The following is a 17,807-nucleotide window of genomic DNA, read 5'->3' on the forward strand; positions in this document are numbered from 1 at the left end:
ACTAACTGGTCACTGTGGATAGAAAAAGAAATGCGGACTGGGTTTCACGGGCTATTTGTGTATCCATGACTAAGTTTGTGTTAAAGATTTTGTGGCGTTTGTGTCCTTCCAAAGTGTTTTTTTAAGTAGTGTTTGTAGTGTTCATGCAGTTTGGCATGAGCGGAAGTTTTATTTTTTGAGTTATTGATTTGCATTTGTGAAATATAAAAAAAAACATTTTAAGAAAACATATTTTTATGTTAAATCTTCCCAACGTACATTCGTAATTAGCGTCATTTTTTTTATTCATTGCATAATAGCATGCTAATGTTTAATTTAAATCAAGTTTGCTTACATACTTACAAATGTAAAACTTGCACGCACAAATCACTGAACAGGCGTTATGAACCGGCTTGCAGGAAGTGTCCTCTGTTGTGATTCAAGGTGACACCGGGGTCGTGATCCATTGGGACAGAGATAATTATAAAGGTGATAGTGTCACAAAGACTATCTTATCTCCTTCAATACCACGGACTATTGAGCCTGCGAGCCATTTCCACTTCACGCACCATTGTGCACGCTGTGTACTGGCGGTACTGGCAGAGGAATAGCTGTCAACAGCTGGCTAAAGGTAACATGGTGCTTAATAGGGATTCGCCAATGTGAACGACATGGATTACACAACGTCAGCGCGTTCAAAGCATGGATTCCCCCAAACAAACCACCGTTTAAAAAAAAATTGCCAGCAATCCACCCAAGTGTGGAAGGCCCCAACAATGTGATGCTCTGCGAGTGTCGGCTTAAAGCCTGATAAACGTGATGTGATCATCAACACGAGGAACGCACGTCTGTTAAAAATAGCAGTCGGGGGGAAAAATCAATACAGCATAGTATCGCGATATTTTGAATGTATCGATACACGGAACCCGAGTAACGATCTTTTATTTGATCAATTTTAAACTTTTGGGTCCTGGAATAATAAAATCTATTTCTTTTTTGTTGACAAAGTTTTCCTTTGGGGACAATTTGCGCTTGAAAAGTAGGTAATAAATCACAATACATCGCAATAGTCAGCGTATCGCAATACTCATTGTATCGCTGTATCATGATAATATCGTATCGGGACTTAAGTATCGTGACAATATCGTATCGTGGGACCTCTGGTGATTCCCACCCCTAGTTATGAATGTTAAATAATTACTACATTAGTCATTAGATAAATGAACTAATTGAAAAAAAAATCATTTAAAATCGCTAATTAAGAATTGCTCGATCATTTCACAACAATTCTGTTAGCCCTGTAATGCTATAGTTTTTTTTCTGTATGTTTTTTTTTTTCACAGCCTGTACTGATGAGCCGTCCTGTAAAAGGAAAGACGAGAACGGCTCACCAATTTGACTTCTCAATGTTGCCACGCAGGCGTTTCGGGCAAGTCGGCCTTCTGTATCATGTGAAAGCCAGAATGTAAAAGGGAGACTAAAGAGAACATGAGAGTAATTTATTTGTGCTCCAACTGTGAGCGCTGAAAAGAGACTGAAATAAATCTTTTCATACACTTGTTACATGTCTGTGATGCATGTCTGAATGGGTTTTTCTTTCCCATTTAAAAATAAAAAATTGCCTATTAATTCCAGTTGAGATAGCTTTTTGGAACTTAGCTGACGATACAAAGCCTCTATTGTTGCTGGGAATGGCGTTCTTTGAAAGGCCTTTGAACAGGTCTCATAGCAATACTCCTTGATTCAATATCACAGTATTATTTAGGAGCCTTTGCTATACCTCTTGGCCCAGAGGAGCTCTCAGGCTGTGCCTGAGGGAACAATGCGGGGAAACACAAGGACAGTCTTCATTCACCCCCATGAACATGTTTCTTTGTTATTTTCCTACACTATATCTCTCTCTATATTCCTATTGTACATGGTAACCCCAGCTGGCATACGGAGGATGTAGACTTTGAGCTGAGAGCAAACAATTTCCCCTTCACATGAGAGGTGATTCATGCCATCTCTCCAAATGGAAATGGACGTCCTGTCCATGGAGCTGAGCCCAATCAGAACATGAACAGATCAATACCTCTTGAACACAACAAAACACTATTATTATTAGCTTAAAAGCAGACACAGGGGAAACATATACCCTTGGGAATAAAATCTATCTACCAGCACATGTGAAGCATACTAATTAACTCTCCTGGTTGCCGGCAGGCATCCCAAAACGCCGAACCAAAAATCAAATCACAGCACACAACTCCCCCGTAAAGCCAAAACCGGACGTTTTCATACTTCTTTTTTTTTTTTTAAACAAAAAAGAGAGAACGTAATTATCAGCGAGGTTTTGCCGGTAGGAGCCCCTGCCATTTCTGGCTTTGTGCGAAGTTAAGCTTCATGTCAATCAGGAAGAGGTAGAAGCGAATCTCCCAGAATCCACAGGGTCATGTTATGTTGCCGTGTCCCTGTCCTGGTGTCGATCTATCGACGCCCACTCCACTGCGCCGGAGTGTATTTGTGGTCAGGGCTCTCGCCAAGTGCCCAGACACCATGAAATTGGCTCTGAATACTTAAAAACAGTTGCTGAGATTTGAATAAGAGGATAAAAGCATGTCAGTATCTCGTACATCTCTGCCATAATTAAGCCGCAAAAGCTCCCGGCGAATATATGTTCTCAGATGCGTCTGTGAGGACGATGCTAATCCTTTTAAATATCACTGCCGTTTGTACTACACATTGCCGTTGATGGTAGTGGTTCGCTTTTTAGCACCCGTGGCTTTACGTATTAAATAACAATCTGAAACGGTTTAATTTTGCATTGTATTTTACTATCATTTAACATAATTATGGAGTTCGAAATGTCCCTCAGGGGCCCACTAAGAAAAACACTGCTTTGAAAGTGTGAAGTCTGGCATACAATCCACAGTAGATCAGAAGAGAGAAGGCCGTGAGCTCTAATTCATGAGCGTTAGCATGATAAGAATTAACACACACTGGAGCACATCCTCTGCAGACGGCCACCACAAGTTTCTTTAAAAAGATTTAATGGACTGAGAGAACAACATACTTTTAAGCATGTTTTACATTTAGCAACCGACAGTCCACTCCGTCTCGCTGCACATTCCTGGTCCCGTCTCCGCAGTAACGGCACCGAAGCAAAGACTATTTGGACCCATGTGCCACTTCGCAGTCCCACTTTTATCTTCACATAGATCGAAAAGGGAACTCGAGGACCGAGAGCAACAGTTCCCACTTTTCACAAAAACTATACGTGATGCCAGAAGACAGACCATAAACAAACACGAGCGTGCGTCTTTTCATTATCGTTAAGAATCTGTTGACTTTAACTGGATGACGTTGGGAAAAGAAGTGAAGGGCTGGTAATTTTATTTTAGGGTGGAAATGGAAAACACACTAACGGGACTTTGTCATTATGCCTCAAACAGTTTAATTTGCTTTAACAAAGAACGTATTTACAGCCCAGGCTGCAAACAGCCTCGAGGAAAAGGGCAATGCATATATTATCCAACAAGAAAGGGCAATGCATGCATTATACAATCAGGATTCTGCATCTCATCTCCACGGAACACACTCTGCTCTGGTCACCTTGTACACGGGATAATTTCACTTCAAACTGAGATGTGACAATGGCTCCGTACCATTATCTCTAAGGAAATATAGCCTTGAGTTACTCTTTCCTTTTTAGTTCTGCAGCCTTCATTGGCTGATATTATCTCAAGGATTTGGATCATACATGCTTATATACTTGTATCATATTAGATCTAAGACAGACTGATCCCTCTTGACATCTACATACATACCTGATGTTCACGTACGTTAACAAAATGCAATATCTACAGAAGATAGTACGGTATAAAAGTAAAGGTAATAAATATAGGTATAATACTTTGTGTGATCATTCCTCCTTCCCACTATGAAACCCATTTCATATTAATGTTCCGGGGCTAATTTAAGAACAGTTTTTGTCTCCAGATATTCTGAACTGTAGATTATTGAGTAGCGTGGCTCCCTCGAGCCAAGAGGACATCACTGTCCAGCATCCTTCAAAGTAAAAACCTCGAGGCTTTTCTCATCAACGTCACCTCCACACCGCAGACTGAGATGAAGTTGTGCAATAGTTTATCCAAATTAAAAAGGCTCGCTGTGAAGTTAGCGCCTTCCTTTTACCTTTGACTTTCCCATTTCTCTGAAATGTCAACCTGAGCTTTTGATCAATTAGGGCTCAGTGTCTTGACTCGCACAATCTCCCTTAGTCATCCCAGAGTAATGAAATGGAAGAGAGAGTTACTTATTGGCAATAAAAATGAAACACATACACTTTTTGTGTCTGCCTGATGTCTGAAGGTGTGTCATGGGGGAACGTGAGTCAGATGTACTTAAAGGAGTGGAGACTTGGTTCATCGTGATAAGAACTGTTTTATTGTGAGTGCGTTTCAACCAGCACCGGAAGCTGGAAGTATTTATTCACATCAACACTATTGCAAATGTTGGAAGTGTTTATGTACTTTGTTTCTTTTAAACCTCTTATACGGATCTTAACTTGTACAGTATGCATGTGTAAGAGTGACATCATAGTTGGGTCTTGCACAAGGAGCTTAAACACACACAGCATGCGGTGCTCTTTTAGATTACTCTGCAGCCATACTGGCGGCTGACGGTCCATGCATCTTTTAAAATATATCCTCTTTGAAGAGGAAATTACATCGGCCATTTGCAACACTAACCTCTTCAGAATTGGCACAAGGCCTTGAAAGTCCTTATCTCTTGACCTCTAGGGCCCAAACAAGTAAATCTGTAGCCAGCCACTTAGCTTACAAGCCCTGACAAGTAAGGTGTATGCTGCCTCACCGGCACAAAATGGTGGAGAAAAAAAAGTACATTGTTGGAGGGAGGAGACTCAAACTCTGAGATGGAGATAAATATTTCCCAAAGATTGTTTGACTAAACCACCGGCTATAAGCTAATGCTGGACATCAATGGAAATATATAATAGAGAAATGATATTGCTATTTTACTCTCCAAGCTGGTCAATATCAGAAAAAGGTGAGATTTGGAGCATTTTGATTGGCTCTCTACAGCTCTCAACATGGCTGGCGCTAAAAGTACAAACTATGGCAAACGTGCTGCCAAAGCCAACAGTGTTCACCGGATATGTTGTGTTACGATTCTGTGGCGCCGCTAACAACGCTATTGGTTGTAATTAGCTCTGTGCTAGCTAGTGGGGCACCCTCACGTGCACTAACGTGCACTAAAAGCAGGCCCGGCTACATCCGCAGAGCAAGGAGAAGCTCGGATTGCAAGACACACAGCGGAAGAGTGCCCTCCTTCTCTGCTCAGGTAGCGGTTTGCTGCATAGTAATGCTCTGCATGTTGGATGTTGCTCCCTTAAACAAAAAGCACTTGGAAAGCTTTCAGTATATTAAAGTTCAGTTAGGTTGCTACGACTACTTGTTGGTCCACGCCCGTCCAAAAACACTTGACGATGAGCAAATTTTTCAGATTACAGCGAGGACTGGTGAATGTGGTCTGCAGCATGGGAAGGGGCCCAGTAAGGAGTCTTGATAAGAGTACGTTTAAATTAAGATGGCACCGAGCCAGTGGCCACAGAGCTTTTAATAACACAGAGAATGTCTGGGCAAACAGTTGCCACGGGCTCCCTAAGCAGTCAGTGAGAAAAAGCAACCATATCCGGAGAAGACGCTTGCATGAAAAGGGTTTCCGTAAAATTCAATAAATGGCAATAATGGACACCACTTTTCAATCTGATTTCAATATCTCACAAACAAAATAACTCGCCTGCTTCCTGTGTGGTTTGGGAACGTCAGTCAAGTGGGTAGCAAGGCTATTCTTAAATACAAGGCTTTGTACAGATTTGTTGGATACACCTACTCTCGGAGCATCACTCGCTGTCTTCCGGCGTCAGCAGCCAGAGAGTGCAAAGTTTTTCACAGCAACACTTTGTAAGCCACAAAGTAGTATTGTTGTTACTGTGCTATATCGTGGATGCGACTGCAGAGGAAGAGCTGAGAGAATAGAGATTCATGCTGTGGTGAAAGAACAAACAGAGCACGACAACGTCGATGAAAAGAACATGCAACAAACTTGATCCTGCACTCAAGAGCAAACACAACTGCATTGGTTTAGAATTACCAACGTCAAGTAAAACCCTCACTGCTTCCCACCCTACAAAAGAAAGAAATTCCATGACTGAAGGTGTGCGGCTCCTGGCATGTTTCCCCGCACCGCTTTTTCATTTGTTTTCTAATTTTGCACCGTTTTTATAAAACATTCTGGTTAAGATTCACAACGTGCAGCTGCAGCGCGGAATATACACCCGCACTTGTGTTTTCCTTTTTAGAAGCAAAACATTCTAAATGCATACGCTCTTACAAACCACAGCCTTCGTCTAGTGAAATCATAGGAGGGGCATTACCGCCGTGGCTGTATTTAGTTGTCTCCTGACCTCAGTTGTAATCCATAATGACAGGACCCAACCCAGGACAATCCTATCATTGCACCTCCTGATAATCACTTAATATGGGCCTCTGGGATTAAGTAGCAGATCAGACCAGGCTCCCTGAAATCTGCACCCCACACAGGATTTTAAGTTGGACATGGACAAGGCGCCGGGCTGCATGAGGCCCTTTCAAGACTAACGCTGGAGTACTGCAGTCCATCTCACAGACTCTTCCATGCATAATGTCCAACTTACATTACAGTCAATTTAGTGCATTAATGGGAAGAACTGAACTTAAACAACATAGAAAAGCACATGTAATTCTTGCAACAACAAAAAAAAGCATATACAGTCAGCCACTAGTTCAAGCCTGCAGTGTGTCTGTTCATAAAACAAAATCTTATTACAAATGAGAATTCCGCCGCACAATCACAAACACACCACCGCTGACACAGCCCTAGAGGACAGATCCTTCATAAAGGCTTGTCTCCTCCTGCTAAATTTGCCAGGCAGAAGAAAGTATTTCCCAGCAGGTTCACTGAGGAGACTTCCCGTCAACTTATTGAATAATTCACATGTATCTGATTGTTAATAAACATTGAACTAAAAATAAAAACTCACTTTTTCAACAGTTAAAGTCAGCTGTGCACTAACAAATTGCATTTCCAGCTTCCTCATAACCTTCGAGGTTACATGTGCCAAGAGAAATCAATGTATTATGCATTAAGTTCCACTGCCTCATTTAGACATAAAATATGTAGAATGCAGAGAGAAATTTAATTTCAAATAAGAGGGGAAAAAAAGTCATATAAAGCCACCCGAGAATGTGGTTGCCAAGCTTCAAAAAGGAGGGCAGCAAAGCTAAGTCCCAAACATCCAAATCAGGTGATTGTTATGTTTTTGAGAAGGAACTCCTGGAATTCCAGACCGCTTATTTCGAGCTAATTTGAGACAGCTGTTAAAATCATTCTGGGCAGTTCAGCAAGTCTTAGTTATCTTCTGCAACATAATAAAGAACCCGCAAGCAAATCCTGCCTTTAGTAAAATGTTGTAAATGTGCTGTTGTAAAAAATAAAATAAAAACATTGCTATTAGAATGTTTATATCTTATGTCCAACAGACCATTTTCCCAATTGAGACTATTTCCAAATTGACTGTGTAATAACAGTGAGAGCTGCAGAAAGAGGAGGTGAAACCACATAGAATCGTCTTAAGACTACAGCTCCTACTCAGGAATGTCCACACAGGTCTGAGAGACAGCTGGTCCATCTGTTCCTGTCGTCAATTATCCCAAAGAGGAAAAATGAATGGAATCAGGAACGTTACCCGTCTCCTGGAAGGCTCCCTTACCTCATTGTTCCACTCTGTGACATGAACTGAATAAACTCCAGCTGCATAAAACTTTCCTCGTGCAGATGATTTCAAACCAATGCATCTTTTTTTTTGGTTTTAAGATATAAACAAGCAGCTTTACACAGCTTTGTAGTAACATTGAGAAAAAATTAACTCACCAGTTTCCTCATCGATGGTAAATATCCCCAGGCCGGATCCTTCTCGAATGGAGTATCGAATCTCTCCATCGCGTTCTTTGTCTTCATCCTCAGCGGATACGGTCATCACCGAAGTCCCAACCAGTGCGTCCTCCTTTATAAATCCCTTTTCCACAAACGATCTGAACAAAGGTCGGTAGAGGTTCTCGTTCACGTCCACCACGTCCACCTCGATGAAACAGGTCGACGACAGGGACATGGGCTTCCCTTTGTCTTTCGCTTTGGCCGTCAGGTTGTACACCTGCTTGGTCTCGTAGTCAAGATTTTGCACGATCCGCACGGCACCGCTGATCTTGTCCACTTCAAAGTTCCCGTCTCCGTTGTCGATAAGGCTGTATCGCACCTGACTGGAAGGCCCGATGTCGGGGTCGTGGGCCTCCAGCCACATGATCACAGTACCGATGGGAAGGTCCTCCCTCGCCTTCACGCGGTAGTTAGGGGGGATGAATTTCGGTGGGTTATCGTTCACATCTTCCAGGGTGATTTTGAGCGGCACCGTGGACACTAACTGAGGCTCGTTCGCTGCTTGGTCGCGCGCCGCGATCTTCAAGACGTAAACGGGATGGAGCTCGCGGTCCAGCGGCCTTGTGACGGTCACCACGCCGGTCTCCCTGTGAATGGCGAAATGATCTGTGCCGCCTAAAATCGAATACTTCACGACTCCGTTATCTCCTTGATCTCTGTCTGTTGAATCCACCTGGATGATTTCCGTCCCCACCGGCGTGGCCTCACTTATTTCGACTGAATATGTGTCTTGCAAAAATTGAGGGCTGTTATCGTTGGCGTCTAGGATCTTAACACCCAAGAGGCGCGATGAGGATTTCTGTGGTATGCCAAGATCATACACTGTAATGTTGAGGGTGTACTGGTCTGTTGTTTCTCTGTCAAGAGGAGAATACACCAAAAGCCAACCGGTTTCCATTTCTATTATGAAGCGGCTTTCCGTGTCTCCTCCTGAAATGACATACACTAGTTTACCATTGAAGGCGCTGTCTGAGTCCGTGGCGCTTAAATGGACAATCCGGGCCCCAACGGGCAGGTCCTCTTTCACCTCAACAACGCTGGGGAAAGTCTCCGCAAACTGAGGAGTGTACCGGTTGACCGAGTGAAAGTCCATTAAGTTGTCGTCCGGCTCGGTTTGCATGTGGATTCTGCTGCCCTGAAGTAGCTTTTCAGCCAACATGGTGGCGACGCCGGTCTCGACACATTTCAACTGGACCGGCTTGCGCGCCGTGATGACGGTTATGTTCATGAACATCGGCCGGGTCTCGTGTTCGCCGTCGGTCGCAATGACTTGTAAACTGTGCACCGACACTTTAGCCGCCTCTCCCTCGCTCAGCGTCTGCTTCAGTGACAGCACGCCGGAGTTTGGGTTCAGTTCAAACAGATCCAGCTCATTCCCAGCTTTAATGTGGTACCGTATCAGCTGCAGCTCGTCGGCGTCTATGGCGGACACGGTGGTTATCTGCTCGCCCTCGCCGTGATCTCTTGGCACGGTCACTTCACAGTCTACGTTCTCAAACAAAGGCTTATTGTCGTTCAGGTTGTTTAGTGTTATGGTCACGGATGCCTCCACCTCTCTCCGGAAAGGCGACCCCCAATCGGACGCCCTGACTTTGAGATTATAAATCCTTGGCATGAGCTCATAATCGAGGACCTCCGAGGTGCTGATGACACCGGAGAAATAGTCGATGACAAACGGCTGAGGGGTCATATTGCTGATGCTGTAGGTCACGTAGCCATTCTCGCCTTTGTCCAGATCAGTGGCTTTAACCGTTACCACGCTGCTCCCGGCGGGTACATTCTCATCAACACCGGCCTTGTAAGACGTCTGCTGGAACTCGGGCGCATTGTTATTCACGTCAATCACATCAACGATCACTTTCGTCGCCGCTTTCTTGTCAGCCGTGATCACATCCAGCTCAAACCGGGGTGCAAAATCAGCATTGATTGGTCCGGCAGTGCTGATTAAGCCCGTGTCTGGATTGATAGTGAATTTGTTCTTGTCAGACTTGTGTCGAAAGGCATACTTTAGCTGTGGATACTTTGGCAAGGCTGTTACCATAGTGACAGGTGTAAGAAGAGGGGCAAATTCACTCAGATTGACTCTGTAAACTGCCTTTTCAAATACAGGAGGGCCCACTTTGAACTGGGCAGACGTGACATGTACCAATTTAACGGATGAAAATTGAGGGGGGCTGCCTTTGTCCTTTGCCTGTAAAGTGAGGTTGTATCCAAAAGGCTGGCTGTCCCAGTCAACATCCTTGACAGCTTTTATTTTATACTCTTTGCTGCCAGGGCTGCTTCTCACGGCCTTGAACTGCTGGAGGGGGTCGCCGGCAACAATACTCAGTGACGCTATCTCCCCATTTGGTCCCTGGTCACTGTCCTCCACCGTCACAATGGCATAGGTGGGGTCGTGGTCTGCACCCGAGGGGGCCAGGGTCACGGCGGTGATTACAGGCGCATGCTCGTTGGCCTGCTCCACCCTCACTGCGAGTTTGGCCATGCTGCTGAAGCCGCTGCTGCCGTACAGCTTCATTCCTCGGTCCACTGCGAGGATCTCCAACTCGTACAGCTTCGTCTCAGAGTAATCGAGCTTGCCGGTCAGTGTCACTACGCCGCTCGTCGGGTGAACGGCGAACATGTCCGTCCACTCCCTGAAACTATAGTAGTATTCTCCGTTGGTACCGATGTCCGCATCGGTCGCCGTGACCTTGGCCACGCTCGTGCGTATGGCCGTGTTCTCCGGCAGAGAGATGCTGTAGGACGTTGGCGAGAACAGAGGCCTCAGATCATTGGTGTCCAGTACCTGCACCTTCACTCTAGTGCGACACTCAAAATTGGTGGTCCTCTCGGAAGCTTTAACAGTCAGCATGTAGTGGTCTTTAACCTCCCGGTTCAGAATGGCGGTGCTGCCTCCTTTGGTCCTTATTCGCAAAAAACTGAAATCTCCCAGCAGGTAGTCCTCTGCTTTGAATAAGTTCTCATTGTCCCCAGAGATGATTTTGTACCGTATCTCCCAGCTTGGGTCTGCGATATAGATCCCCATCTTGGTGTGACTCTCTAAGTAGCTCTTAGCAGCAGAGTTCTCATATATGGTGGCGTTGTAAACAGAGTGGACGAACTGCATGGAGGCGGCCCTCGTCATCCTTTGGTTCCCTGCGCAGCCACAGAGGAGCTGCAGGAGCAGCACAAGCAGTGAAACCAAGCGCTTCCCCATTATCGTACCGTGATCTTCACAGAACCACCTGGAAACAATCAAAATATAATTGTTAGTTTTGTAACACAACATCATGCAAGTGCACTCTTGTACATACAACTAACTATAATTACACATAAGAAACAAAAAAAAAGCAAGTAATCACATGAAATCAGCCCTTTTCCACTCTCATCGTCTGTGGAAAAGCTTATTGCTTTCTTCACTGTGCACTTTCCCAGACTCCTTTAAATGCCATGACAAATGACGGCCGGGCTGATAAATTGCTAAATAGGTTGCATGTGGAAATAAGATAAAAGCAGAGCATCCAGTCGGAGGGGGACGAGATCTAAGCCTGACCTGCTCCCACGTCTGCCAGAATGCCAGATGCCAAATATGTGCACTTCATAACATAGGATCATAATGTGTCCCAACATAAGATCAAAAGAAATAACTGGCAATAAGATGGCATGTAAAGCTTTCCTTGTAGATGACATTTATAAAAAAAAAATACATTTTAATTCTCCCTGATTTTTTTCCCCTTGTGTATGGAAATGCAATAAAATAAAAATCCTGATCCCTCACTTTAGGATTTAACAGAGTTATTAACACGAGCAGCAGCAACTATGTCATAATACAATAACTCAATCTGAATCCGGCGTTTTCTGGCGTTAAGACCAGCTATGTAGTTTTAAATCAAAAGCAAGAGAGCTCCTTTCTTTTGTCATCAAACTCCAATCACTGATAATGAAAAAAAAAATGAAAAAAACACACAGACACAGAGGAGATGACTGTGAGACGGCTTTAAAATTGCACATTCATGCGTTTACAGCCGCTTTACAACGTCTCGGGCTGCGTGGGAGTCCGTACAAAGACAAATGAAAAGCGAGCCGGTGCTCGTGTCCGCTGTGTAAAAAAACCGACATCATTTACTTTTGGCGTGTCAGAACGACCCGAGCCGGGTTTAGTTATTAATACTCAGTGTGTGGGGTTAATAAGTGACAGAGCCTAACGAGGAAATACCTTCCATATGAAACTATCCCCTGCAGGTACAAAAGAACCATCTGCTTGTGGGCGACCATTGTAAAAAAAAAAAAAAAAAAAAAAAAAATCCAGTTCCAACTAAAACTTCTGGTTTATATTTGTTTTACGCATACAACTAAACAGAAGATGTAGCGTCTGCTGAATGTGGGTTCTCTGCAAACTCTATATCCGTTTTCAAAACCGACGAAATGAAAAAAAATCTTTCAAGAAAGTAAGTTAGGTGCCAACAGACTATTTCGTTTCCAACCCCCCCATCCCCCAACTGGAGCCATTCAGCTCACGGAGCGACGGTAGCCGTGCCGCGGAGCACTGAGATTTGCTCGAGAGAAACACTCCACACTTTGCCAACACAACGCAAAACAACGCATAAACTTATTCCAGGGTGACTAAGAAACAATAATAAAAACCATACTATGAAAAACGGCACCAAACCAATAGTTTCGCTGAGGCTAAACTTCCCCCAAAAGAGGGTAAAGAAAGCAACGGCGGCTCGTTTCTTTCACGGACCCCGCAGCTCACAATAGCGACCTAACTTTTTTTTTAAATATATATATACTTCGTTCCACAGAGCACAGAGTGCAAGAAACAAACGATTCACGTACCTCTTCTATTATTAGTCTCGTATATTTGGAGGCTTTGCATGTAGTTTATGTAGTCCAAATCTCGGCATGGTAATACGTGGACTTGCCTCCTCTCCGCTGCTCCATCTACCGCCACCAGGCAGCCGCTCTCGCTCCCCTCGCCGCTTCCCTCTCTCTCCCACACTGGAGCTGCCCGGTATCTCTCCGCGCTGCGCACGTCCGGATCTACTTACCGCGGCTGGCAGCGGGATGAAACCGTTCCGCTCTGAACCCGGGGGCCAGGGGAGCCCGCTTTGATTTACTGTCACTGCCTTGGAGCCTATATTTCACTAAAAATATATATTTTGAAAAGAAAAAAAAGGCCAAAAAGTTTCTGTCCAACTAACAGATGAATCTTAATCTGGCGGTCACCACGTCACATATCTGGCCCCAAATGGAGCCTTTGCTTTATAAGGCGTTCTTTTTCTCTTTTTTTTTTTTTTTACAGAATTTTAAAAAGGGTTATTAAACCAAAAACATCCACTTGTGAGAGCATTAGAGTATGAATTAAATCGATTATATATCAGCTGTCTTTTTTCTCAAATGGCTCCAGTTGCAAGATGCTCCCTTGAGATGAAATCTAGGAATATGAGACTCCCTGGTGTGACTTTATCCAGCTCAATATTTTCTCATCATAGCAATGAGGAGCGACAGACAACAAAGTCCTCTTCGCGTTACGGCACGGCACGTGACGTCCTCACGAAGGGCACAACCTCGTCCTGCCCAAATGGGACTAACGTTAATCCAATATTTACCTGTTCAGCTGCAGCCCAAACCACTTATGTGCTATGACGAGGCTATTTTGTGATCAATTACAACCACAAAAAAAGGGTTTTTAAAAATAAATAAAAAAGGTCGGGGAGAGCAAACAACACTACTAGTGTCAATTAGACCATAATGTATGCTCACTACTGAAACAAAATAACCCGTAAATTCGCATCACAGTTTTGTTGTCAGCATAAAAAGGTAGATAAACTCTCATTTGCAAATGAATTCGCAGTTCAGGGCATCCCTGATGATGAAAAATAGGCTAATAATACTTGCAAATGCGAAGTTCCTCTCGCGTGTGGCGGCAATTTAGGTGCTTTAACATCAATTCCGGGGATTATCTTCTTCCTCATTATTCTCACTAACGTTATTGTCTTTTAATAGCCTGGGTTAGGTCTGAGGATGAAAAGTCCAGCAGTGGCGTCCCAGGGTCTGCATGTTGGCAGTAAACCAGGATGACTGATGGTGGAGGTGCATGCGCCAGGAGGACGCGCTGATCCCATCAAACCCCCCCACACACACAACTCCTCACGCACGCGCAGCCATCCCGACCGCGCTTCCCAGACCCCCAAAACTGCACTGCACTCCCCTCCACGGGCGCGCAGGATTGTGGCTGCTATGCGATTGATGGCGCTGTCTCACTGCTCTTGCCCGGACTGCAGCGATCCAGCTGGTGCGCCTGCAGAAAGCCTGTGCTGCATGCAGCTAAAGACAACTTGTCAACTTGTACTGCTACAGTGCGTGTGTGCATGTGCGTTTGAGTGCGCGACGCGTGCGTATTTGTGCGTTTGGTTGTTTGGCACAAGTCAGACATAAAACCCTCACTCCTCTTCAACGCCCTTTCCCCCCAATAAGCTCAGAGTCGAGCGCAAAGTTTGAAAGAGCCATTTGAAGCTCATTTGGAAACACAACCACGTCCTCAGTATCACTCAAAAGCTCTACTCACCAGACCACCTGGGCGATCGCCGGATGCCGCTCTCCAAACTTCACTTCACATAAATCCCTTTCACTTGTGTGTGTGCAAATCTTTCTTTTTTTCTGACGAGCATCTCTCTCTCCAGCTTCTGTTGGAGAGAACCCGTCTTCAGTCCCTCACGGTTTCCGGAGCCAATGCTGCTGCGATCCGCTCGGAGTCATCACACTCGGAGTCTTGGTACAGTAGAGCTGAGGCTTACGGGTGTCCTCGCTCCTCTCCTCTAGAATCTGAGCAGGTGGAGTTGCATGCTGTTGCTGCCTTCAGGTGGGATCGGAAATAGTGGAACTCTAATAGGAGCGCGCAAGAAGACAAAGCAAAAAAAAAACACACAAGGATAAAAAAATAAATAATTAAAAAGTCAAGATATAGCAAATTCGCGATTTTCTTGCCGTCGATCCTCCCGTTTGGAAAAGTGACAAAGGCACGAGGGGGGTGGAGAGAAAGGGAGTCACATCAACAGCTGATGGGGAAAGTGATTACTTTGATTATTATCTCTTTTTGAAAAGAAAAATCACACAAGAAGAATAATTCTGAAGAATTAACGTGAAAGTAAATTGTAATTCTGATTTATATTTCATCCGTCAACATCATGGGATGCCTTTAAAAACATAAATAAACATAATCAATTAAAACATATTTTGCTTCAGGGGTGCTTCTTTGAAAAAAAAAAAAAAATTAAACTATCTTCTGTAAGAAGCAAAGTCACAAGGTTTGAAAGTGAGCATATCAGATCTCCGTGAAGGCATCCAGGATCTTACACCTCCAGCTCTGACGTCACACCCCTCTCTCATTCCTCACATGCACAACTCAGTGGGGTTGCCTGCATATGTCTTCTGTCCAAAATCAAAGCAACCATTTGTTTTTTCCCAATTTGGCATGGCGTTCTCAATTCGTCGTGTTCTTGCGGCCTTTTAAGAAAAACCACCGGGCTGTTTTTAACGCTGATCAGCGGACTCACTGCAGCATCAGAGGGGCAAATGTCTCCATTCAGCTCCTCGAACATGTGGCGAACAACTAAACTCGACACCGTGCTGTGAAGTGGCTGCCAAAGAATGCCAGAGCAGAGAGGGGCTGCTGGAGCCGGCAGTCCAGCGTGAGGATCTCTGCCTAATGTCCATTCAGCACTGGCTCATTAAAGTCACATTTGCCTGCAGGCTGAGTAAACGAACGAGACCTATGGGTTTGGTGTGTGTGCATGTATGTATGTATGTGTGTGTGTGTGGGAGTGAGAGAGGGAGAAGGACGAGAGAGGAAAGATTGAGCTTGCGTGTCAGAGAGCAAGTGTGTAACGTTTCATCTCCCTCTCTCATCTCGTGCTCTCCCCTCTATCTCTCTCGCTCACACTTTTGTCCCAGACAATGTTAGGTATCTGAAACAGCTCCTTTTTCTCGCTCTCTCCTTCACTTCGCTTAGCCTTCCCTCTGATCTGCCTGTAAAGCTTTAATTGAATTCAGGTCAGGTGATGCCCAGGGCTGCTTCCACTGCTTTGATCTCAGGCAGCGTTTTGCAGTCCTGTGGCTGCTGGGGGTCAGGTCCCTATAGCCGGCCGGCGTGTATGGGGAGGATGGGAACTGTTTGCTTTAGGGGAACACCTGCAATCCTCTTAATGATTACATAAATCCACTTCATGGAGAGGATTTAACTCGGGAAATCAGGAGGCACTTTTTGTTGGAGATTTACATATTTTTTTCCCTTTACATCACTCTGACTGTGCATAGTGTGACAGCTTGATGACTGACTCATCAGTTATGTCTTCTGTGCCGTGCTGGCGCAAAAGGCGCTCCACTTCCTCACCCAGTCTTAAAAGCCTCAATATAACAGAGTCTGCAGCATGCCGCGCCGTCTCATGTAACACACGGCAGGCTCAATGTCCACTTACATTCATACTAATACGCTGCAGATCCGGAGAGATGCAAGGAACAGGCTGATGTGCTGAGTGAGTTATACTCCCCTCGTCCCCCCGCCGTGACTAATGCAGGTTCCCCTGCAACTTGAAACTGGAGAGAGATCAGAAAAAAAGATACAGATGATTTGTAGTGCGCCCGCAGCAGTGGAGCACCCAGGTATCCGTTTCTACCACCTTCCAATCTGTGTAGAATCTGAATCCTGAGGCCGAGCTTAACTGGAAGCGAGATTGGAATAATTCAATATCCATCCCGCTGTAGTGTCCTCGAGTAAAGACACTGACCCTCCCAGAGCGGGTGCCACCGAGCCTCGGTGCAGAAAGAGAATATTATCGCAAAATCGCAGTGTACCAGTGTATTTAAGTGTGGAAAGGTTGCTGTTTTTTTTTTGTTTTTTTTAGAAAATGACATGAGAAATTTATGGGGAATAATAATAAACAATTGACATTGCCCTTGCAGCTGGAGACAAACTGCTGTGCTCTGAAAATAAAGACTCCACGCTGCCTCAAGCCAAGCAGGAGATTATATTAGCAAAGCCCCTTGGTTGTAGAAGCTTCCGTAATTACCTAAAAAAAGAATGACACTGTGCAATATCTGGGGCAACCTGTTTGGAGAGTTGAAACATGACTGCATTATTTATTCGGTGGTGTGACTTTAAGAGAACACGCACATGCAGATTAAAGTGGGTATAATAGATCAGTGCGCTTCTCAGGTTATCATGAAAACCTGTACAGTGTCCTGCGGGAAATCAATAACCCCTTTCCCCTCCTCCTCCTCCTTATAAACTCGGCATTTGACTCAGACTGGGTTGCATATCGAGGCTCTTTGTTATTCACTGATTCATAAGCCAAATAAGATGGCCGTCCCTGGAGGTGTCCCCAGATGGATCACAGTAGTGCATCGCAAATGTACTGTAAACAGACGGTTCGCCTTATTAAACCCTGAGAACAAAGTCCAATCTCGTCACCCACGAAGGGAAAAGGGCACTGCTGTTGACTTCATTTTTTTGTGTGAAACTATTTATTTCATCTATCAAAATGCAAAACACTTCACCATTTACAAATTTGTGTTAATATGAATATATTAAAAGGAATACTTTGACGTTTTGGTTATTCCCTTTCTTGTTGAGTATTAGATGACAAGATTGAAGCTACTCTCCTATCAGATGAGAGTGTATAGCCAGTTAGCTTAGCTTTAAAGGCTGGACACAGGAACATCAGCCAACCAGCACCTCTAAAACATGTTAATGGCATTGCATCTTTTTGCTCTGGTTTAGATGAGAATATTGATACAACTCTTAC

General features: G+C 44.5%; 1 protein-coding gene across 6 annotated transcripts in view; it reads right to left on the minus strand.

The window, feature by feature from the left end:
• fat1a (FAT atypical cadherin 1a) overlaps positions 1-14,999 on the minus strand; it is a 73,753-nt gene extending 58,754 nt beyond the window's left edge. For 3 of the 6 annotated variants that reach the window (XM_068588955.1, XM_068588952.1, XM_068588954.1), the window contains exons 1-2: positions 12,841-14,204; positions 7,957-11,246 (exon numbers count right to left, since the gene is read on the minus strand). In XM_068588955.1, the coding sequence (XP_068445056.1) occupies positions 7,957-11,218 (3,262 nt within the window). In that variant the 5' untranslated portion in view covers positions 11,219-11,246; positions 12,841-14,204. Of the gene's footprint in view, positions 1-7,956; positions 11,247-12,840; positions 14,207-14,572 lie in introns of those variants that run through there. The other 3 variants (XR_011078182.1, XM_068588953.1, XM_068588956.1) reach the window with 3 other exon arrangements.
• Between the last annotated feature and the right edge of the window lie 2,808 nt (positions 15,000-17,807).

Source organism: Clinocottus analis, unplaced genomic scaffold (genome assembly GCF_023055335.1).
Source record: "Clinocottus analis isolate CAN_PGR_092001 unplaced genomic scaffold, fCliAna1.0.p SCAF_22, whole genome shotgun sequence".
Classification (NCBI taxonomy): domain Eukaryota; kingdom Metazoa; phylum Chordata; class Actinopteri; order Perciformes; family Cottidae; genus Clinocottus; species Clinocottus analis.